We start from the raw sequence: 15,717 nt of genomic DNA, 5'->3' as shown, positions 1-15,717 counted from the left end.
ACAGCAAACTCATAACACTGTAGAAAATGTTTAAAAGCTGTGCTTCTGGAACACCAGGCTAGTGCTGGGTGTTTATATGGTAATGTAAAGAGCCTACAATAATACAGAGAAATTATAAATAATCACATAACTCCCTACGAGCAAGCACTTGTTGACAGGGAGAAGAAAAAACTCCCTTTTAACAGGAAGAAACTTCCAGCAGAACCAGGATCAAGGGGAGGTGACATTCTGCTGCAAATGGTATTAACTGTGCACGCTACTCACTCACAGCTGTAATCACATGACTGACTTACATCAATGAAAGACGACAGTTAACAGTAACACAGAAGTTGTTCAGCAGAGCAAACAGCATGGCGCACAAAATAAAGGATTTCTAACACTAGGAACTGCACATTTACAAACGTCAGTGAGCCAGGCAACACAGCAGTGTGTTAGCAGCTGTGAGGAGCTATGTTCACACAGATGCAGGATGAACAAAAGAGAGCAGCAGCACACACACACGCACATAGAGCACCTGGGCACCAGGTGAGACAATGACAATGTGTTTCTCAAGGCTAACAGGCGTTTTCCGTGATAGCAAAATAATCCGTTCTGTGAACTTATAAAAAAAGAGTCCGTTTCTTATTGTTTTGGCTGTGTAGATTTTTCCAACTGCAAACCTATATAAAGGGCGACGTCATGGTTATAGTCTTTGTTGGTGTTTGTTTCACATGCTACGTTTAAGTAAGAGAATAACAACCCTGTCCCAAATGAAAACGTGTCAGCAAATTCCTGAAGGGAGCATTTCTGAAACTATCAAAAAAAGAAAAAGAGGGAGTATCCAGGAGAGAAAATGAATCTATGTCATAACTTAATGTAACCAGAAACCTCTTTTAACCCATAACCTTCGACACTGCTCAGTCGTCCTGGCGTGCACTGACCCTGCGTGTAGTTACATGTCCTGGGAAGTGCATGTCAGGTTACGTGGAAGGTTACGGCGTAGGGTTAAAAGGGGTTTCCAGTTCCATGTCCAACTGGAATGAGTCTAAATCGGCTGTTACAGGTTTGAAACGTGACACTGAGGACGAGGTGCCTTCAGCCTGCATTCTTCTTAATAGTCACCAGGGGGCGAGAGCTGAAGAAGAAAGACTGTAAAGAAGTCTATGGGAAAGCGGCCAATCCAATCTTTGATTATCCAGGATATGCTCATTGGCTAACAAGGTGATTGATAAGTGATTAGCCAATGAGCACGCTGTTACACTGTCATATCCACGTCTGGCTTTTAAAATACCAATCAGACAGCGTGGAAAATGTTGATCTCGAGGCTTCAAAACAGGACTTCTGAAACCACTGAGCGTAGCTACATCCATCTTAATTACAACCAACTAATATAGCACATACATAAAATGCAGCATAACCGCAACAGAAACACCACAGAACTATAAAACGCACATTTGTTTTGAAAGTGACTTGATTATAAATGTGCATAACTTTAATTAACCCGATCCTTAAGTACACTAAATGCCGACGATTATCACGAGCCGCAAACTCAGCAGCCTCTAAAGACTCATTTCTGCATAGCCAGTAATCTCTAACTGTGCCAAAGCAGCCATTCCACTCTTAGGAACCCATTACCTATTGCTGCGTATTACGCTATTAAAGTCTCCTTAACGGCTAGTTTAATTTATCATCCGATATATTTATCTTAATTCTGCATTTCTGTGTGGTTTGGGTGATGATATGAAAATCTGTTTTATTTCCTCGCACATCTGTTATCATCATAAAACACGACCGAGGCCTAAAGCTACTCTGAGAACTGAGGTATTTAAGCTCCAAATAAAAAATCCAGTCTTTGTCCTTTCATTCTTTTCAGCTACTTCCTTAAAGTGTGCAAAGAAAATCAGTATTACTAGAATAAAACAGTCCAAACTCTAACACCAGTGTAGGACATTTTGACTGGGACTGGCTAAATACTACATTACACATCAAAGACATAGTTAAATAGATATGCAGTGCACCTCATCTTCAGATGGAAATGAAGATTGTGTGCTGGCTGTCCGGGTCTTCTCCATCACAGATGCTTCACAGAGAAGCAGGGTAATAAAATATGCTATTTAGAGGAAATAGCTGACGGTTATTAAATAATCATTTGTAGCGTTTACATTTCCGTTAAATTGTTTCGTAATAAAAATGCTCTTCTCTCCACAAACACACCACAGAGTGGAGGAACACAGATCTATATTTTCCAGCAGACCCAGCTTTGCCTAAGCTTGGATTCAAATGAAACAAACCCAACAGGCCCAGTGTGAGTCGTGCACACCGGACTCGAGTGGCTGCAAGCTTCTACACCTTATTAAGCTCCTTGAATCTAACAGCGTCCCTTTCTCATCAACCCCAGGCCCGCCGAACAGTTCAAATACATTTATTTTCTTACTAATTTGCTGAAAGTGACTGGAGACTAATACACGGGTTAATGCTGAAGTTCAAACTGAGCATTGTTGTTGGTACCAGAGATGCTGGTGTGAGTATTCCATAAAAACTCTAGAGACTAACCGTCTCTAGAGTTTAGAGAGAAAGATCTCCGTGCGAAAACGCCTTGTTGACATCAAAGGTCATCAGGGAAAGATCAGACTGTTTTAAGCTGATAGGAAGGCAACAATAAGTCAAATAACCACTTGTTGCAGCTAAGATATGCAGAAAAACACCTGCGAATCCCTGAAGCAGATGAGCTGTGGCAGCAGAAAACCACACTGAGTGCCTCTCCTATCAGCTAAGAACAGGAAACTGAGGACAACGTTTGAAAAAAGATTCACCAAAACAAAATAGAAGATTGTAAAAATGTTGCCTGATCTCATGAGTCTCGATTTCTGCCGCAGCTTTCAGATGTTGGGTCAGAATTTGGTGTAAACAACGTGAAAGCAGTTCAGGCTTGCTGTGGTGTGATTGTGTATGACCACAGTGAACCATCTTCTGATGGCAACACAATCATCTCAAACTGGTGTCCTGAACACAACGAGTTCACTGTACTCGGACGGCGTCCACAGTCACCAGATCGTAGAAAACAGATAAGCAGTCCATACCATAGATCGTTTTAATGTTGCTGTTTAAACTGCAGCGTCTTCTTACACCCTCCCACTCATCCTTTTACTTTGAAGTTTAAAACTTTTCCTGTCGTCTCCCGGAAATCTTTACCGCTGAACTTTAGGCTTTCATCATCATTTTGTTGCACCTTGTAACGTTTTTATACCACCTCTATAGCTCAGCTTTTGGGCAAATACTTGAATGGTGCTTAAAATAAATGTGAGATTCATTACAAAGGTTGGACAGGAGGGGTGGATGTGTGGGTGTCTGCTGTGTGATCTTGGCTACAGTGTGATCTTAATGTAGCCGGGCGGCCAGATGGCACACAAAAGCCGGAGAGTGAACAGAGAGTGAGGTGCGTGTGCACAAAGAGAAGTCCACACACACACATTGGCTTCCACTGAACAATAAATGTACCCATTGCAACTGTTTCAATAAGCAAACTTTCCAGAAGTTCCACACAGGTGTAGGCAAACGTGTACACACGCAGTTGCATGGCTTCGTGGGAAATTAGAAGCATGTGCATGGTGATGGACTGCCTCTTGGCAGACACACAGATGGTCAAGCAAGCGTTTGATGAGAAGAGATGAACAGTCGCACGCCCCCTCATGCTCTGTTGTACAAAGATGGACACATGCTTGGATCAGACAGACGAGCGAACGCACAGCGAGAGCCAAAATGAGAGGAAAACTGAGACGTGGGTGGCACAAAAAAAGACGAAGTTACCGCCTGCATGCCTCACCTGTTTTGCCACCTCGGACAGCAGCAGCGTCTTTCCGGTGCAGGGTCCCCCGTACACCACTAGAGGGCTCGTCCTGCTCCCCTTAGATGGCATCAGATACTCCTGCACGTAATCCAGAGACTCGGTCTTGTACTCGTAGAGGGCCGCGTAGGACTTACACAGGGACAGGTGCTGCAGGATCTCGTCGTACAGCGGGTCAGACTCCGTGTCAAAGTTCTGCTGGACTGTGGCCTGGATGATGTCCACCATGTCCTCGTAGAACTGCTTGCACAGACCTTCTACATAGTGGCTTTCCACTTCTTGGGAGTAGCCTAACTTCATGTCGCAGTGGGTGACAGAAGAATAGACGCGGAGATTGGAGGCGGCCACGACCGTGGGGATGAACTCATCCCGCACCTTCAGGAGGCGTTCGTAGGCCTCCTGGTTGCGCATGACCCGATCGCTGCTGACCACGATGTCCATGTAGCGAGCCATCTCAGGGAGTTTGGCGAAGCGGTCAAAGTTGGAGATCTTGCGAATGTAGCAGACACATTTCCTGAGAAAGGCAGGCGTTTGTTTCCCAAGGGCAAAGTCTAATTCATCCTCCAAGGCTGAAAGAAGAAAAAAGACATTTTTCAATTGATCATATTCGAGTAGCACACAAAACCCACGAGCAACCTGCAAAGGTAAAAATTCATGACATGACACGAGCAGAATGGAACAGGTTTAAGGAGCTTTTAGCCTCCCATTATATTTCTCTTGAATCTTATTCACAAGAAGGTTTGTAAAAATCTTACAATGCAGCTTTACTGAACTGTATCACAGAGACAAAGAGAGAAAGGAATGCTGGGAGTTCTGGGAGACGGCACAACTTCCTCCACAGACTCTTCAATTAATGTGCATAAAAACTAGAAGCGTCCTTGTTATCTAAAATGATAAAACTCTAAGCGACACTCCTTAATTAGCTCGTATTATTCCCGATTTCCACAATTTAAAGGACTAAACTGTGCCTGGTTGATAAGACTGTCATTAGTAGTGTGTTGCTTGCACTGTGACAGCATCAGAAAAGAAAAGCAGATGGACCGCCTTTTATAGAGGTGACTTTTAATGCAGAGAGAGAGTCAGAAAATTAGATGCAACTTCAGCAAGTTGTAATGATTTTAATTTCTTATTTTATTCATTTTAAACATGCATCGGAAATATGGCTGCCCTGAGAGTTCATTTAGATTCATATTCTATTACTCACATTGTATACTTGCAATGACACATTGTTCTGCAGTCGCACTAGAAAAACACCATGGTTGGAGACTGCAGCTGCAACTTTGTGCACTTAACTCTCAATCCTTGCCTTTGAAATAACTGCTTCTGAGACGGGGACCAGGTCTGCACCAGTTGCAGTCAGTTGCTGTCTTCGAAGCAACTTTGATGCATCAAAGTGGCAATAAATAAGAAACAATCAGAAGCCAGTCTCTAGTATTCAGTCGGTTTGTGATTGAACGCAGTCGCGTTATCAACTGTGTGAAATCTGCTTGTGATGAATGAAATGCAAAAATCTGTTGCCATCTACTTACAACCAGGGCAAGTGCCACCACATACATCTCCATTTAGACACACCCCTGCTGCTATGGGGCACAGACAACACAGAAAACAGACTCGCAACAATAATAATAATAATAAATAATAATAAAAAGTTGTGAAAGGCAACCATCAGCTTCTTTCTGATTAAAAAAAGAAGGGTTGTCTGACACTGCGACACGCTGCTTGGATAAATAACTCGGAAGAGAAGCGAATATGTGATCGATCAATCACTGTCGTCCGCTGAGGTGACTCTGATAGATCCTGATTGCATCTCATCTCTTGTTATCAATTTAGTTACAAGGTGACAGGCTCACTTATTAAATATACGGCCTTTGCTGTGTGATTTTCTGTTCCCCACAAAGGTTAGTGTTGTTTTTATTCCAGCCAGTTGCAACCTTGGCATATAAGTGTTCTTTAATTGGGTATTTTATGTTATGCGCATAAAACAACTTTTTAATTTATTTATTAGGAATAAACTCACCGTGTGTTTTATTTACTGTAGCAATCGAGGCTGCGACCAACAAACCTTTTTCATTATTGAACAATTGTAAGGAGAAATTAGCTGGCTTTTATTGTAACATCATTGTAACAACCCCAAGCCGACTTTTTAAAACTTGAAAACATCCAGCGAGGTATCACAGAAGAAACAAATCAATTTTTTAAAATCTAAAATTCCAATAATTTTCAAAAACCAAATGAAAAGCCAGAAACATAAAAGTGAGCAGCAGTCCAGCAGACAGAGACGTGATCCTATTTGAAAAGAAGGTATCGAGAAAAGTATGACACGAAAAGAAAAAGCAGACGTGAAATTTACCAGAGCAAAGGAATTTCTTGGCCTGAGCGCTCTTCATGGTCCCTTTCTCTTGCAGCTGCAGCACCGCCGTTCGGAAGATCCTCTTGATCTCCTCTGACACGTTCCTCCAGGCCTTGTCGTTCTTGGTCTTGACTACGCTGCTTGACTCCATCTAAGCAGAAGAGGGGGCAGAGAGAGGACAGTCTGACTGCACAGCATGGACTCTTACCATGTACGGAGCGAGTGCTGTCACTCGCTTCTGTGAAAGAAGACGTGTGCGGCGACACAGGAAACATTCAAGCGTTTCATATGAAACAAGCTCATCATAAAGCTGACTTTAGCTCCTCTCCCTTTAGGTTCATTTTATTCTGATTGGTTGCCACATGCAAACAGGAGGTTTGAAGAAAAGGGGGTGGGGCTTCTTTGCTCATAAAGATGAACATATTAGAGCTATTCCTCTAACTGAGAGTCACTCAAAAACTGTCTACAAAGAAGCATGGATGTTCTGAAGAGATTACTTGGACTTATTATATATGCCTCACTAGTACATGATTAGACCCTGTTTTGCCTTCAGAACTGCTTTAATTCTTCATGGCACAGATTCAACGAGGTCCTGGAAACATTCCTCTGAGATTTCTGTCCATACTCCCATTCCACAACATCCCAAAGATGCTCTACTGGACTGAGATCTGATCACTGTGGAGATCATCTGAGTACAGTGAACTCATTGTCATGCTCAAACAACCAGTGTGAGACATTCTGAGCTTTGTGACATGGTGTTATCAGAAGATGGGTTCACTTTAGTCATAAAGGGTTGGACATGGTCAGAAGTCTAAGGAGCTTGGAAAGAAAAGCGTCTGGACTTCTTTAAGTTGCTTGAAGACGTTTCACCTCTCATCCGAGAAGCTTCTTCGGTTCTAAGGTCAAATGGTGGAGAGTCCCAGATATAAACCTAGTGGGAGTATCCCCCCACAGAGGGACAAAAGAACCCCCTGATGATCCTCTAATCGCCTGAGCCAAGGTGTGAAACTGGGTGTGGGTCCCAATCAGCCAGGGTTTCGGGTGAGCTCATTGTGAAACCTGGCCCCACCTTATCATGCGAATTCCTGAGGTCAGATGACCCAGGATGTGAGTGGGCGTTAAGGCGTCTGGGGAGGGAACTCAAAGGTTTAAATCTGGGACTCCCCACCATTTGACCTTAGAACTGAAGAAGCTTCTCGGATGAGAAGTGAAACGTCTTCAAGCAACTTAAAGAAGTCCAGACGCTTTTCTTTGCAAGCTCCTTTGACTACAATGACCTGGATGACTGAGAACCTTCAGACTTTCAGATTTTTCCATCGCCATGTCCAAAGTACCTAAAATGATCTTTCTTCCTCATTCTGATGCTCAGGTTGAAGTTTTTGACCCTACAAATATCTGTGTTAAAAAATGTGCGACGAAGTGTACCTAAAAAAAAATGGCCGGTGTGTTTATGTATGACATCGAGTAAGGAAACGCAAAACGACTGGTTCTCTTTAATGCTTAAATCTTGAATTTTCTCTGTGATTATTTTTTATCATCAAAGTCTTTCACAGCACTTTTTTTTTTACTTCAGCGAAGCTCAAGAGAACATCAAGATGGTGTACTTAAGAAAACTGAGGCGTACTACTTCTTGAAAGTTAAAGGCAGACCTTGGACGTTTTATTTAAAATAAATGTTGCTAACAGATTCTTTAAGTGGCTTTTCAGGCTGATTTGCAAGGATGTGAAACATTTAAAAAGACAAAGTTCACTCATCGACCTCAAAGAACAGCTGCTCTTCTTTTTCCTGCACGCTGAATTTAATTCATTCCACACAAAAATCAAGGACACGAACAGCGGGAGCCTCCTGTTAGTGTGACTGAGTGCGATTGAAGCTCTGGACTCACAGAGTTCTGGTAGTTCTTGAGCATTTGGGCTTTGGGTTTGAGGTAGTATGCGGGTGGCACCGAGTTTTCATCCCTGCAGTACCACTCTTCCAGGATGTGTGTGTCCAGCCCCGCCTCCACCGCTGCATCCAAGATCATCTCAAACTCCGCCGATTCCACCTCCCCCGGCACTCGGATGCTGCCGTACTTTTCTCCCACCAGACCCTGATGGAAAGAAAAAGGAGAAGGAGAGAAAGGAAGAGGGCGTGCAAGGTGAGAAGGAGAGGCGGGAAATGCGTCTCGTCGCGACAGTTTCGGGGGCTCTATTTTTTGGATCAGTGGCGCGGGGTGAATGGCAAAGTCAATGATGCGCACAGTGCAACTTATTTAAAGCAATTTCAGAGCCACGGGCGCACACGCGGTGCGGTGGGCACATCAAGCAGCCACTTTGTGACGGCAGGGATGTAACTGCCGCCGCAATCCCCACTCCCGTGCGCACCGTGCTGAGCGATGACAGCTTTATGGAGGATGGAAATTGCTTTACGCGACAGTTACAGTAAGGAAATGATGCGCCTCTTTTCCCCACACAGAAATATTTATTCGGTGAGGGTTCAGAAATAATGCTCACCAAAAGTTAATCACTATCACACAAATATCAGAACATACAGCGCTGTGAAAGAGAAACCTTTAGTTTACAGAAGGAGACACAAGCTTTCCACCAGTTATTTATTTTATTAGTTACTGTTTGTTTAACCCTTCATACATGAGCCAGAAACACTCAAGACATTAAAAAAAGCAGGTAAAGAACCATGAAAATGTCCTAATACTGTTTCACCTGCTGACTTCTATACACTTATGTTCCCTAACACAGCGGTCCCCAACCCCCGGGCCTCGGACCGGTCCGTGAGTCGTTTGGTACCGGGCCGCGAGAGTTGAGGCTCAGGTGTGAAATGTATAGTTTTCAGGGTTTTTATCGGTTTTCAGCGTTATTTTGTTATCGTTTTTATCGTTATACTCGGTTTTCCTGGGTCTTTTCACGTGTGTTATGAATAAATCTTTCTTTTTTTCAGTACCGGTACTAGTTTTATTTTGTTGTATTTATCCGCGACACCTTAAAGGCCGGTCCATGAAAATATTGTCGGCATAAACCGGTCCGTGGCGCAAAAAAGGTTGGAGACCGCTGCCCTAACAAGTCTGTCTCTTGTCCGGTCTTCCTCGCCTCACCCCCAACCAGTCGCAGCAGATGGGCCTGGTTCAGTCAGAGGTTTCTTCTGGTTAAAGGGGAGGTTTTCCTTCCCACTGTTGCCAAGCGCTTGCTCAAAGGTGGCTGCCTGATTTTTGGGCTTTCTCTGTGTTATTGTAGGATCTTTAACTTATGTTTTGAGACCTCTGCTGTTGCAATTTGGCACTATTTTAATAAAACTTTTTTGAATTTATGAATGGATCCAAACGAGGTTAAAAAGGTAAACGGACTGCTTCTTATTTAGTGCCTTCTTACTATACATGAGCACCCAAAGCAATTAATACATCATGCCTCATTAACAAGCATTTTTTTTGCACAAGGAGCGATTTGGGCTTCGGTTTCTTGCCTATGGGTACTTTAGTATACAGACTAGAGCAAATTGTCAACCTTCTGATGAGTAGATGAGTTGCTTTACCTCCTGAGCATCGGTCAAGGCAGTGACTTTGAGTTGGCTACTCAACAATCAGAAGCCTTGTGTGTGTGTGTGTGTTCAGATGCTTGTTAATGCGCATATGAGCTAATTACATGGCAGCAACTTGATGTTTTCAGCTGCTATATTGATGCTATATGCTAACCTGTCAGGTTGACTGATGATTACACCATGAGGTGGATAAGCAGTATACGCTTTTACCCACAGAGCTCAGAAACTTTTTTTCGTGACAACTCAATCAAATTTTTGTCTTTTTACTCAAACAAAAAGACTTTTTTTTACTTGTTATGCCAACCAAGCACTAGCAACATGTTACTAATGAAGTGGCCGGCAGGTATGCATTATTTTCTCTTCATGCTGTATGCAGAGGTGCAGACAGGCAACCAGTGGGATTGATCTGTATTGCAGTGGGTGGGCAGTACACAATGAATACCGTTGCAGTATTTTTAATATTTCCTAAACCTATGCTAACACGATGACATGAGAAAAATACACTTCAAATTATTTTGGTGCCTGGTAGCCAGTATTGTACGTGTCCACAGGCAGGTTTCTGCACGCAAGCATGAAAACGAAAGTGCTCCGACTCTCCTGCAGGCACAAACACAGACCTGTCTGCATCCTGCTTTCAAACTGAAACCAACCCGGTGGCTAACATGCAAACATTCTTATATATTATGGAAATATATACACCTGAATGTATGTTTGACACTTATGAAGAGGGAAATAAGGCATGAAGCTGCCATATTACACAGGACTATTTTTCAGGAGTTTGCAGAGGCATCTGATTTAGGCTTCAGCTTCATGCAAAAAAGCAGCTGCCAACTCGGCTCTTGTTGCTCGAAACTCAGTGTGTAAGGCATGTAGATGTTTTTATTATAATACCTGTTCTGATTTTTCCTGAATCTTGCTTCTGACATGTGCTTTCAATACAGTAACAATTAAAATGACTTAAAAACTGAACATTTTCAGAGGTTAGCGCTGTTGCCTTACAGCAGGGAATGGTCTGGGTTTAAATCCACCATCTGGCTGGACTGCGTTTGTGTGGTTTTACCACCTTAAGTATTCAGGTTTCCTTTCAGAATCCAAAGAGATGCAGTTAAGGAGGACAAGTTATTCTAAATTCCCCGTATATCTGAATGGTTGTCTGTCTCTTTGCCTCTATCTTCTAGTCCTGTCACAGGCTGTACCCCGTCTCCTGCTGTCTCCATGCCGCTGGAATAGGCTCCAGCCCACCTGCAACCATGAGGGTGATCAAAGTCAAGCATATATACATATATAGATATATATATATATTCAAATAAAGCAGAGTGCACCCTTAAACATAAGTGACAATCTCAAAAAACAGATTTGTTCTGCTGGTGCACAAAAACATTTGAATGCACAGACATGGGCCAAATTTTCTAATTCCCAGTAATAAGCAGTATTAGGGAAAATAAGCAGATTTGCTTTTCATATAGAGCAGACGGGGCTGTTTTGAAGGAAAGGAAAAGAATGCACTAATTAAAGGGAAGTGTGCAGATTTTGAAGTTAGGATTGTGAAACTGAATTTGTGTGCTATAAGTAAAGGTTATTAGCATCACCATCATACGCCAAGCCAATACCCACAATCTCATCCACAATCTTCTAAGTCAGATGCAAGAACACTGCAAAGAGTGGACGAATAATTAGGCAGCATCGAATCAAATCACAGCCTCTTCATCCCGCTATTATCTAGAACTCTGCGTGGCATATCTGCCAAGAGTTCCAGTGAGCCGTCGAGCTTCCCGTCAGCTTTGGAGTGACAGCACATTCAATACCACTAGAAATCATCTGGGCCATTTTCTGGCGCCTTTCTCGCTGCTCTCTATCAGCCTCATCTGAGGACAATGAGAGCAAAAATAAATAAGACACTAGAAGACCTCCTTTGTAAAACCAGCTGATCTTTACTCCACGTGTCATGACACAAACCGTGCGAGCTACAAGCCAAATGACGGCGAGCTCCGATGAGCGGGAAAGCCACGGCGACAGTACGCCCCCCTCTTCAATGACGATTCAAAGCCGTTCCACGCTGGACTTCTTGTTCTCTTGGCAGTCGCAGTGGGAGAAGATGCAGAGAACGATCAGATGACGGCATGTGTCCGTAGGACGGCCTACCGTCGCCTGAGTGAGATTCATTTACATTCAACCAGTTTTGTGTCCATGTAGCGAGCGTTCGTTTGAACGTACAAGATGGTTGTGTCAGTTGCTTCGGAGGAGGAGGTGTGCCGTGTTTGAGTGCAACAGCAGATTAAAGATGGTGCTCTGGCAACAAAAAGCAAAGCTAAGGGCTTTTATGAAACAACAGGCTTAGCGCTACTGTGACTTTATTTCCAATAAAGCAAGAAGCCCATTAAGACAAGAATGCCAATGTGAGAGCAAAATAAGTGCCAGGCAAATTTAAAAGACAGACACAATACAAGCAAGAAATGTCAGGAGAAGGCTGGGATTCCCCCTGTGCGCGACTCCCCGCCTGCTCTTCCTGCCAAAATAAAGAGTTTCACAGAAAAGTAGGGCAGGCTGCTCGCTATCTTCAGTTGTGTCATGAGCTGGATCCAAGCCCAAAATGTTTCAAGTAACGAATGAACTGTTTGGCTCAGAGTGCTCCAAATAAGAGAGAATGAAGAAAACCATGTGGTTTCTTGTCTTTTTTAACATTTGCACTCCAAAAACAAAGACAAAAATATCGCATTTCCCTTTGTTACTTAAACCAACAAACAACCTGAAACCTCACTGAGATCAATGTGATAACACAGGTTTTGTGTTCTGTACAAGCAGCAACATCTGAGACTGAGCTACTGGGACAGCATGAAGATACATGTGCAGGAAGTAAGTGTGCAAACCTTCAGCCACCAAACTGGATCTGTGCTCTGGTGTTGGTGCCTTTTGGAAAGATTTTCACTGCCCTTTGACCTCTTCGTTAGGAACACTGGGTTGGACCCAAGTTTGCGCCTTCAGAGCTGTTTTGATTCTTTATGGTTCAACGAGGAGTTCCAAACGTCCCAGATTCCAGGTTCATGTTGACATGTGTTTCTTATCCTGATCGAAGCAGCGATCGGAAAGGATGGACATGGTTAGCAACGGTATTTAGGTGTTTAAATGATGCTCTGCTGATAATAAGGGGCCCAAAGGGTGCCAATAAATCCCCCCAACACACACACCATTACACCACAACACCTGTTGTTTACACCAAATTCTGATCCTAAAATTTGAATGTCGCAACACAAATCAAGACTCATCAGATCAAACAATGTCCTGTGAGTCCACCAAAGCTGAGGCCTTAGCGTCCTGTTTTTTAGCTGACAGCAGTCGCACTCGGAGGCCCTGCGACAGACTGGCGACCTGTCCAGGGTGTACCCTGCCTCTCGCCCCATGACAGCTGGGATAGGCTCCAGCGCCCCCCGCGACCCTGGAAAGGATAAGCGGAAGCGAATGGATGGATGGATGGACAGTCGCACTCGGAGCGGTCTTCTGCTTTAAGGTTCAATGTGTGTCCAGAGACGCGCTTCTGCATTTAGGTTACTCTTTCTTTCCTGTCAGTAGAGATGGTCGTGAGGGACAATTTCAGCAGATCAGGAGTTTATGAAATACTCAGACTAACAACCATGCCACATTCTGATGCTCAGTTTGAACTGCAGCAGGTCGTCTTGACCATGTCTACATGTCGAAATGCACTGAGATGTTATGTGATTGGTTCATTAGATATTTATTCCAATGAGCAGTTGAACAGGTGCACCTAATAAGGTGGCTAAAGTTTTTCCTTTTTCTCAGAAGGAACTGTCCAGTGGGCTTGTACAGAACTAAAACAACACTCAAACCAACTGATGATCACGTTTTCCTTTTTAAAGTCATCTTGTTGGGGTCCGTTGAAGATTTTATAAATGTAACTCTATGTGTCTGACTGACATAAGCTGTGAGAATCTGTGAGAATTTGTTTTTCTCGTGCAGTGAGTCTATTTGCTTTAATAACTGGACAATCTAACTTAATCTGGAGGTTAAATTTGTATTTCAGCATTTGTATTTTCAAACATATTTTAAAAATTGGATAGCACTGCCTATTCTTGTATATCAGATTGAGTTTAAAGTAGCCTGGCTCTATTGTAGCAGCAAGTACAACAGAGTAGAATACAGTGGATGTGCTCTAATGAACTATAATAATAATAATAATAATAATAATAATAATAATAATAATAATTGATCTTAGAATGAATGGCCATTGGTCTTTGTAGTTAAGCTAGCTGATGGCTTTCTTCAGAGCAAAAAGAAACACAGATGTTCTTCCACTCCTCCAAACTCTATATTGAACTCACCTCTTGCTACAGCACCATACACGCTGCTCAGGCACATGGAGAAAGCCACAGAGTTCAGCAGTTATCCACATTGGGGACACTCAGGTGGGCAGTGACCATTTTGATCCAGCCATTTTTTTACGTTATGTAAGATCAACCTATTTCAGAATCAATGTTTAGGTGCAGCTTAGATCTTCCAGGAACCTGCGAACACTGAAATGCCCTGCAGGTCAACTCATCTGCCTACCTCAGATGACCTTCTGTGACTCACGGCACTGCAGTGATGTGTCGGAGAGGATGGAGGCACTGGGCTGAGCTATAGTAATACTGAGTGTGTGTGTGCGTGCATGTGTGTGTGTGAGAGAGAGGTAGAGAGAGGAGAGAACAGTCACTCTCCAAGTTGCTGACAAAGTCTCTGTCAGCTTGCATCCCAGTGATGTAGGGCGAATGGAGTAGCTGTGTGCATGCACGTGTGTGTGTGTGTGTGTGTGTGTGTGTGTGTGTGTGTGTGTGTGTGTGTGTAGAGATGGGGATTAGGATAAAACCATCTGATGCTTCCTATCAAAATTACAAAATCAGGTGTTCAGATGCCTACACAGACACAGACGCTCACAATAATCCACCCGTCTGTCACTTCTGTCACCTACTTAGCTTACTGAAGTCAAACTGTAAATGAAGAAACAAATAAATTGCAAACATTGTCCGGGTGGCTTTAACACCCGTGTCTTAGCCGGAGAGCAGATGCGCAATGGTGGATTACTGCTTGGAAGCTGACAACTTCCTTCTTGTGTGTGTGAGTGTGTCACTCCATACGCTAGTCTTTTGAGAGAAGTTACTTCTTAATACACTTTAGGTTGTGCAGAAAACACATGAAGCTAAAGTGGCAATAGCAAAGCACACAGTGGCCAAATGGCAGTGCCAACTCTGCCTCCCTCCCGCTTTCTCTACTCTGTTTTTTTTAATCCTTGAAAGGGGGGGGGGGTGATGGTAAGGGGCTATATACTCTGACTAAGTGCACTTTATCTGATGAGCCAGCTGAGAGAGGCAGCAAAGATTTTGTGCACAGCTACAGTATGAATTAGCAAATCAATCACTCACACGGTCAATTAATCAATGAAACACACAGTCAACTGTTCGGGTATTTGCTGCATAAGCTTTTGCACAGCAGAGGGAAATATGGCTCTGAACAGAAGCAGATGATGAGAGAAAAAAACGTTTTTTTCTGACACTGAGAGCTGTGTTACATCTCACTATGTGCAAACTGGAGCCTATCAGCATGTAGTATGTGCCAATCGTCATGGTAATTTTGCAAGAAATTCGTTTTTCACCATCATTTTGACTTCACTAGAACAGAACGGTTAAAAAACTGTTCAAACCTGAACTGATTTGTGTATTCTTTATCCATGTCATACTGTTTCTTGGTGCAGTCACCTTCTCCTCTGATTCATCTACTGTCCATTTATTTCTTCTGACTGGCTGTCCTAAATAGATAGAATAAACCAGCCTTTAGAGCTTATACATGACGCCAATGCAGAAGTGCAAAAACAGCATATTTTCTAGGATCTACTTGAGACTGGCTCCAAAAGGACTCCTGTGTTACAGCATGAAAAAGCATGTTTGGGGCCTAAAATTAGTTTTGGCTTCCTGGAGTGGGGTGAAAATTTTTTTTTATAGCCCATCGATCCATTACTGAGTGACTGATA

The 15,717-nt window shown here is 43.2% G+C and overlaps 1 protein-coding gene across 3 annotated transcripts in view; it reads right to left on the bottom strand.

The window, feature by feature from the left end:
- LOC102301019 (NACHT and WD repeat domain-containing protein 2) overlaps nucleotides 1-15,717 on the bottom strand; it is a 59,471-nt gene that overhangs the window by 8,449 nt on the left and 35,305 nt on the right. For all 3 annotated transcript variants that reach the window (XM_005925824.2, XM_005925822.2, XM_005925821.2), the window contains exons 5-7: nucleotides 8,059-8,262; nucleotides 6,174-6,324; nucleotides 3,803-4,392 (exon numbers count right to left, since the gene is read on the bottom strand). In XM_005925824.2, coding sequence (XP_005925886.1) covers nucleotides 3,803-4,392; nucleotides 6,174-6,324; nucleotides 8,059-8,262 — 945 coding nt within the window. The remainder of the gene's footprint in view (nucleotides 1-3,802; nucleotides 4,393-6,173; nucleotides 6,325-8,058; nucleotides 8,263-15,717) is intronic.

This window comes from Haplochromis burtoni, unplaced genomic scaffold, assembly GCF_018398535.1.
Source record: "Haplochromis burtoni strain Fernald_Lab_line unplaced genomic scaffold, NCSU_Asbu1 Contig_82, whole genome shotgun sequence".
Lineage (NCBI taxonomy): Eukaryota > Metazoa > Chordata > Actinopteri > Cichliformes > Cichlidae > Haplochromis > Haplochromis burtoni.
This window is presented reverse-complemented; position numbering and strand designations above follow the sequence as displayed.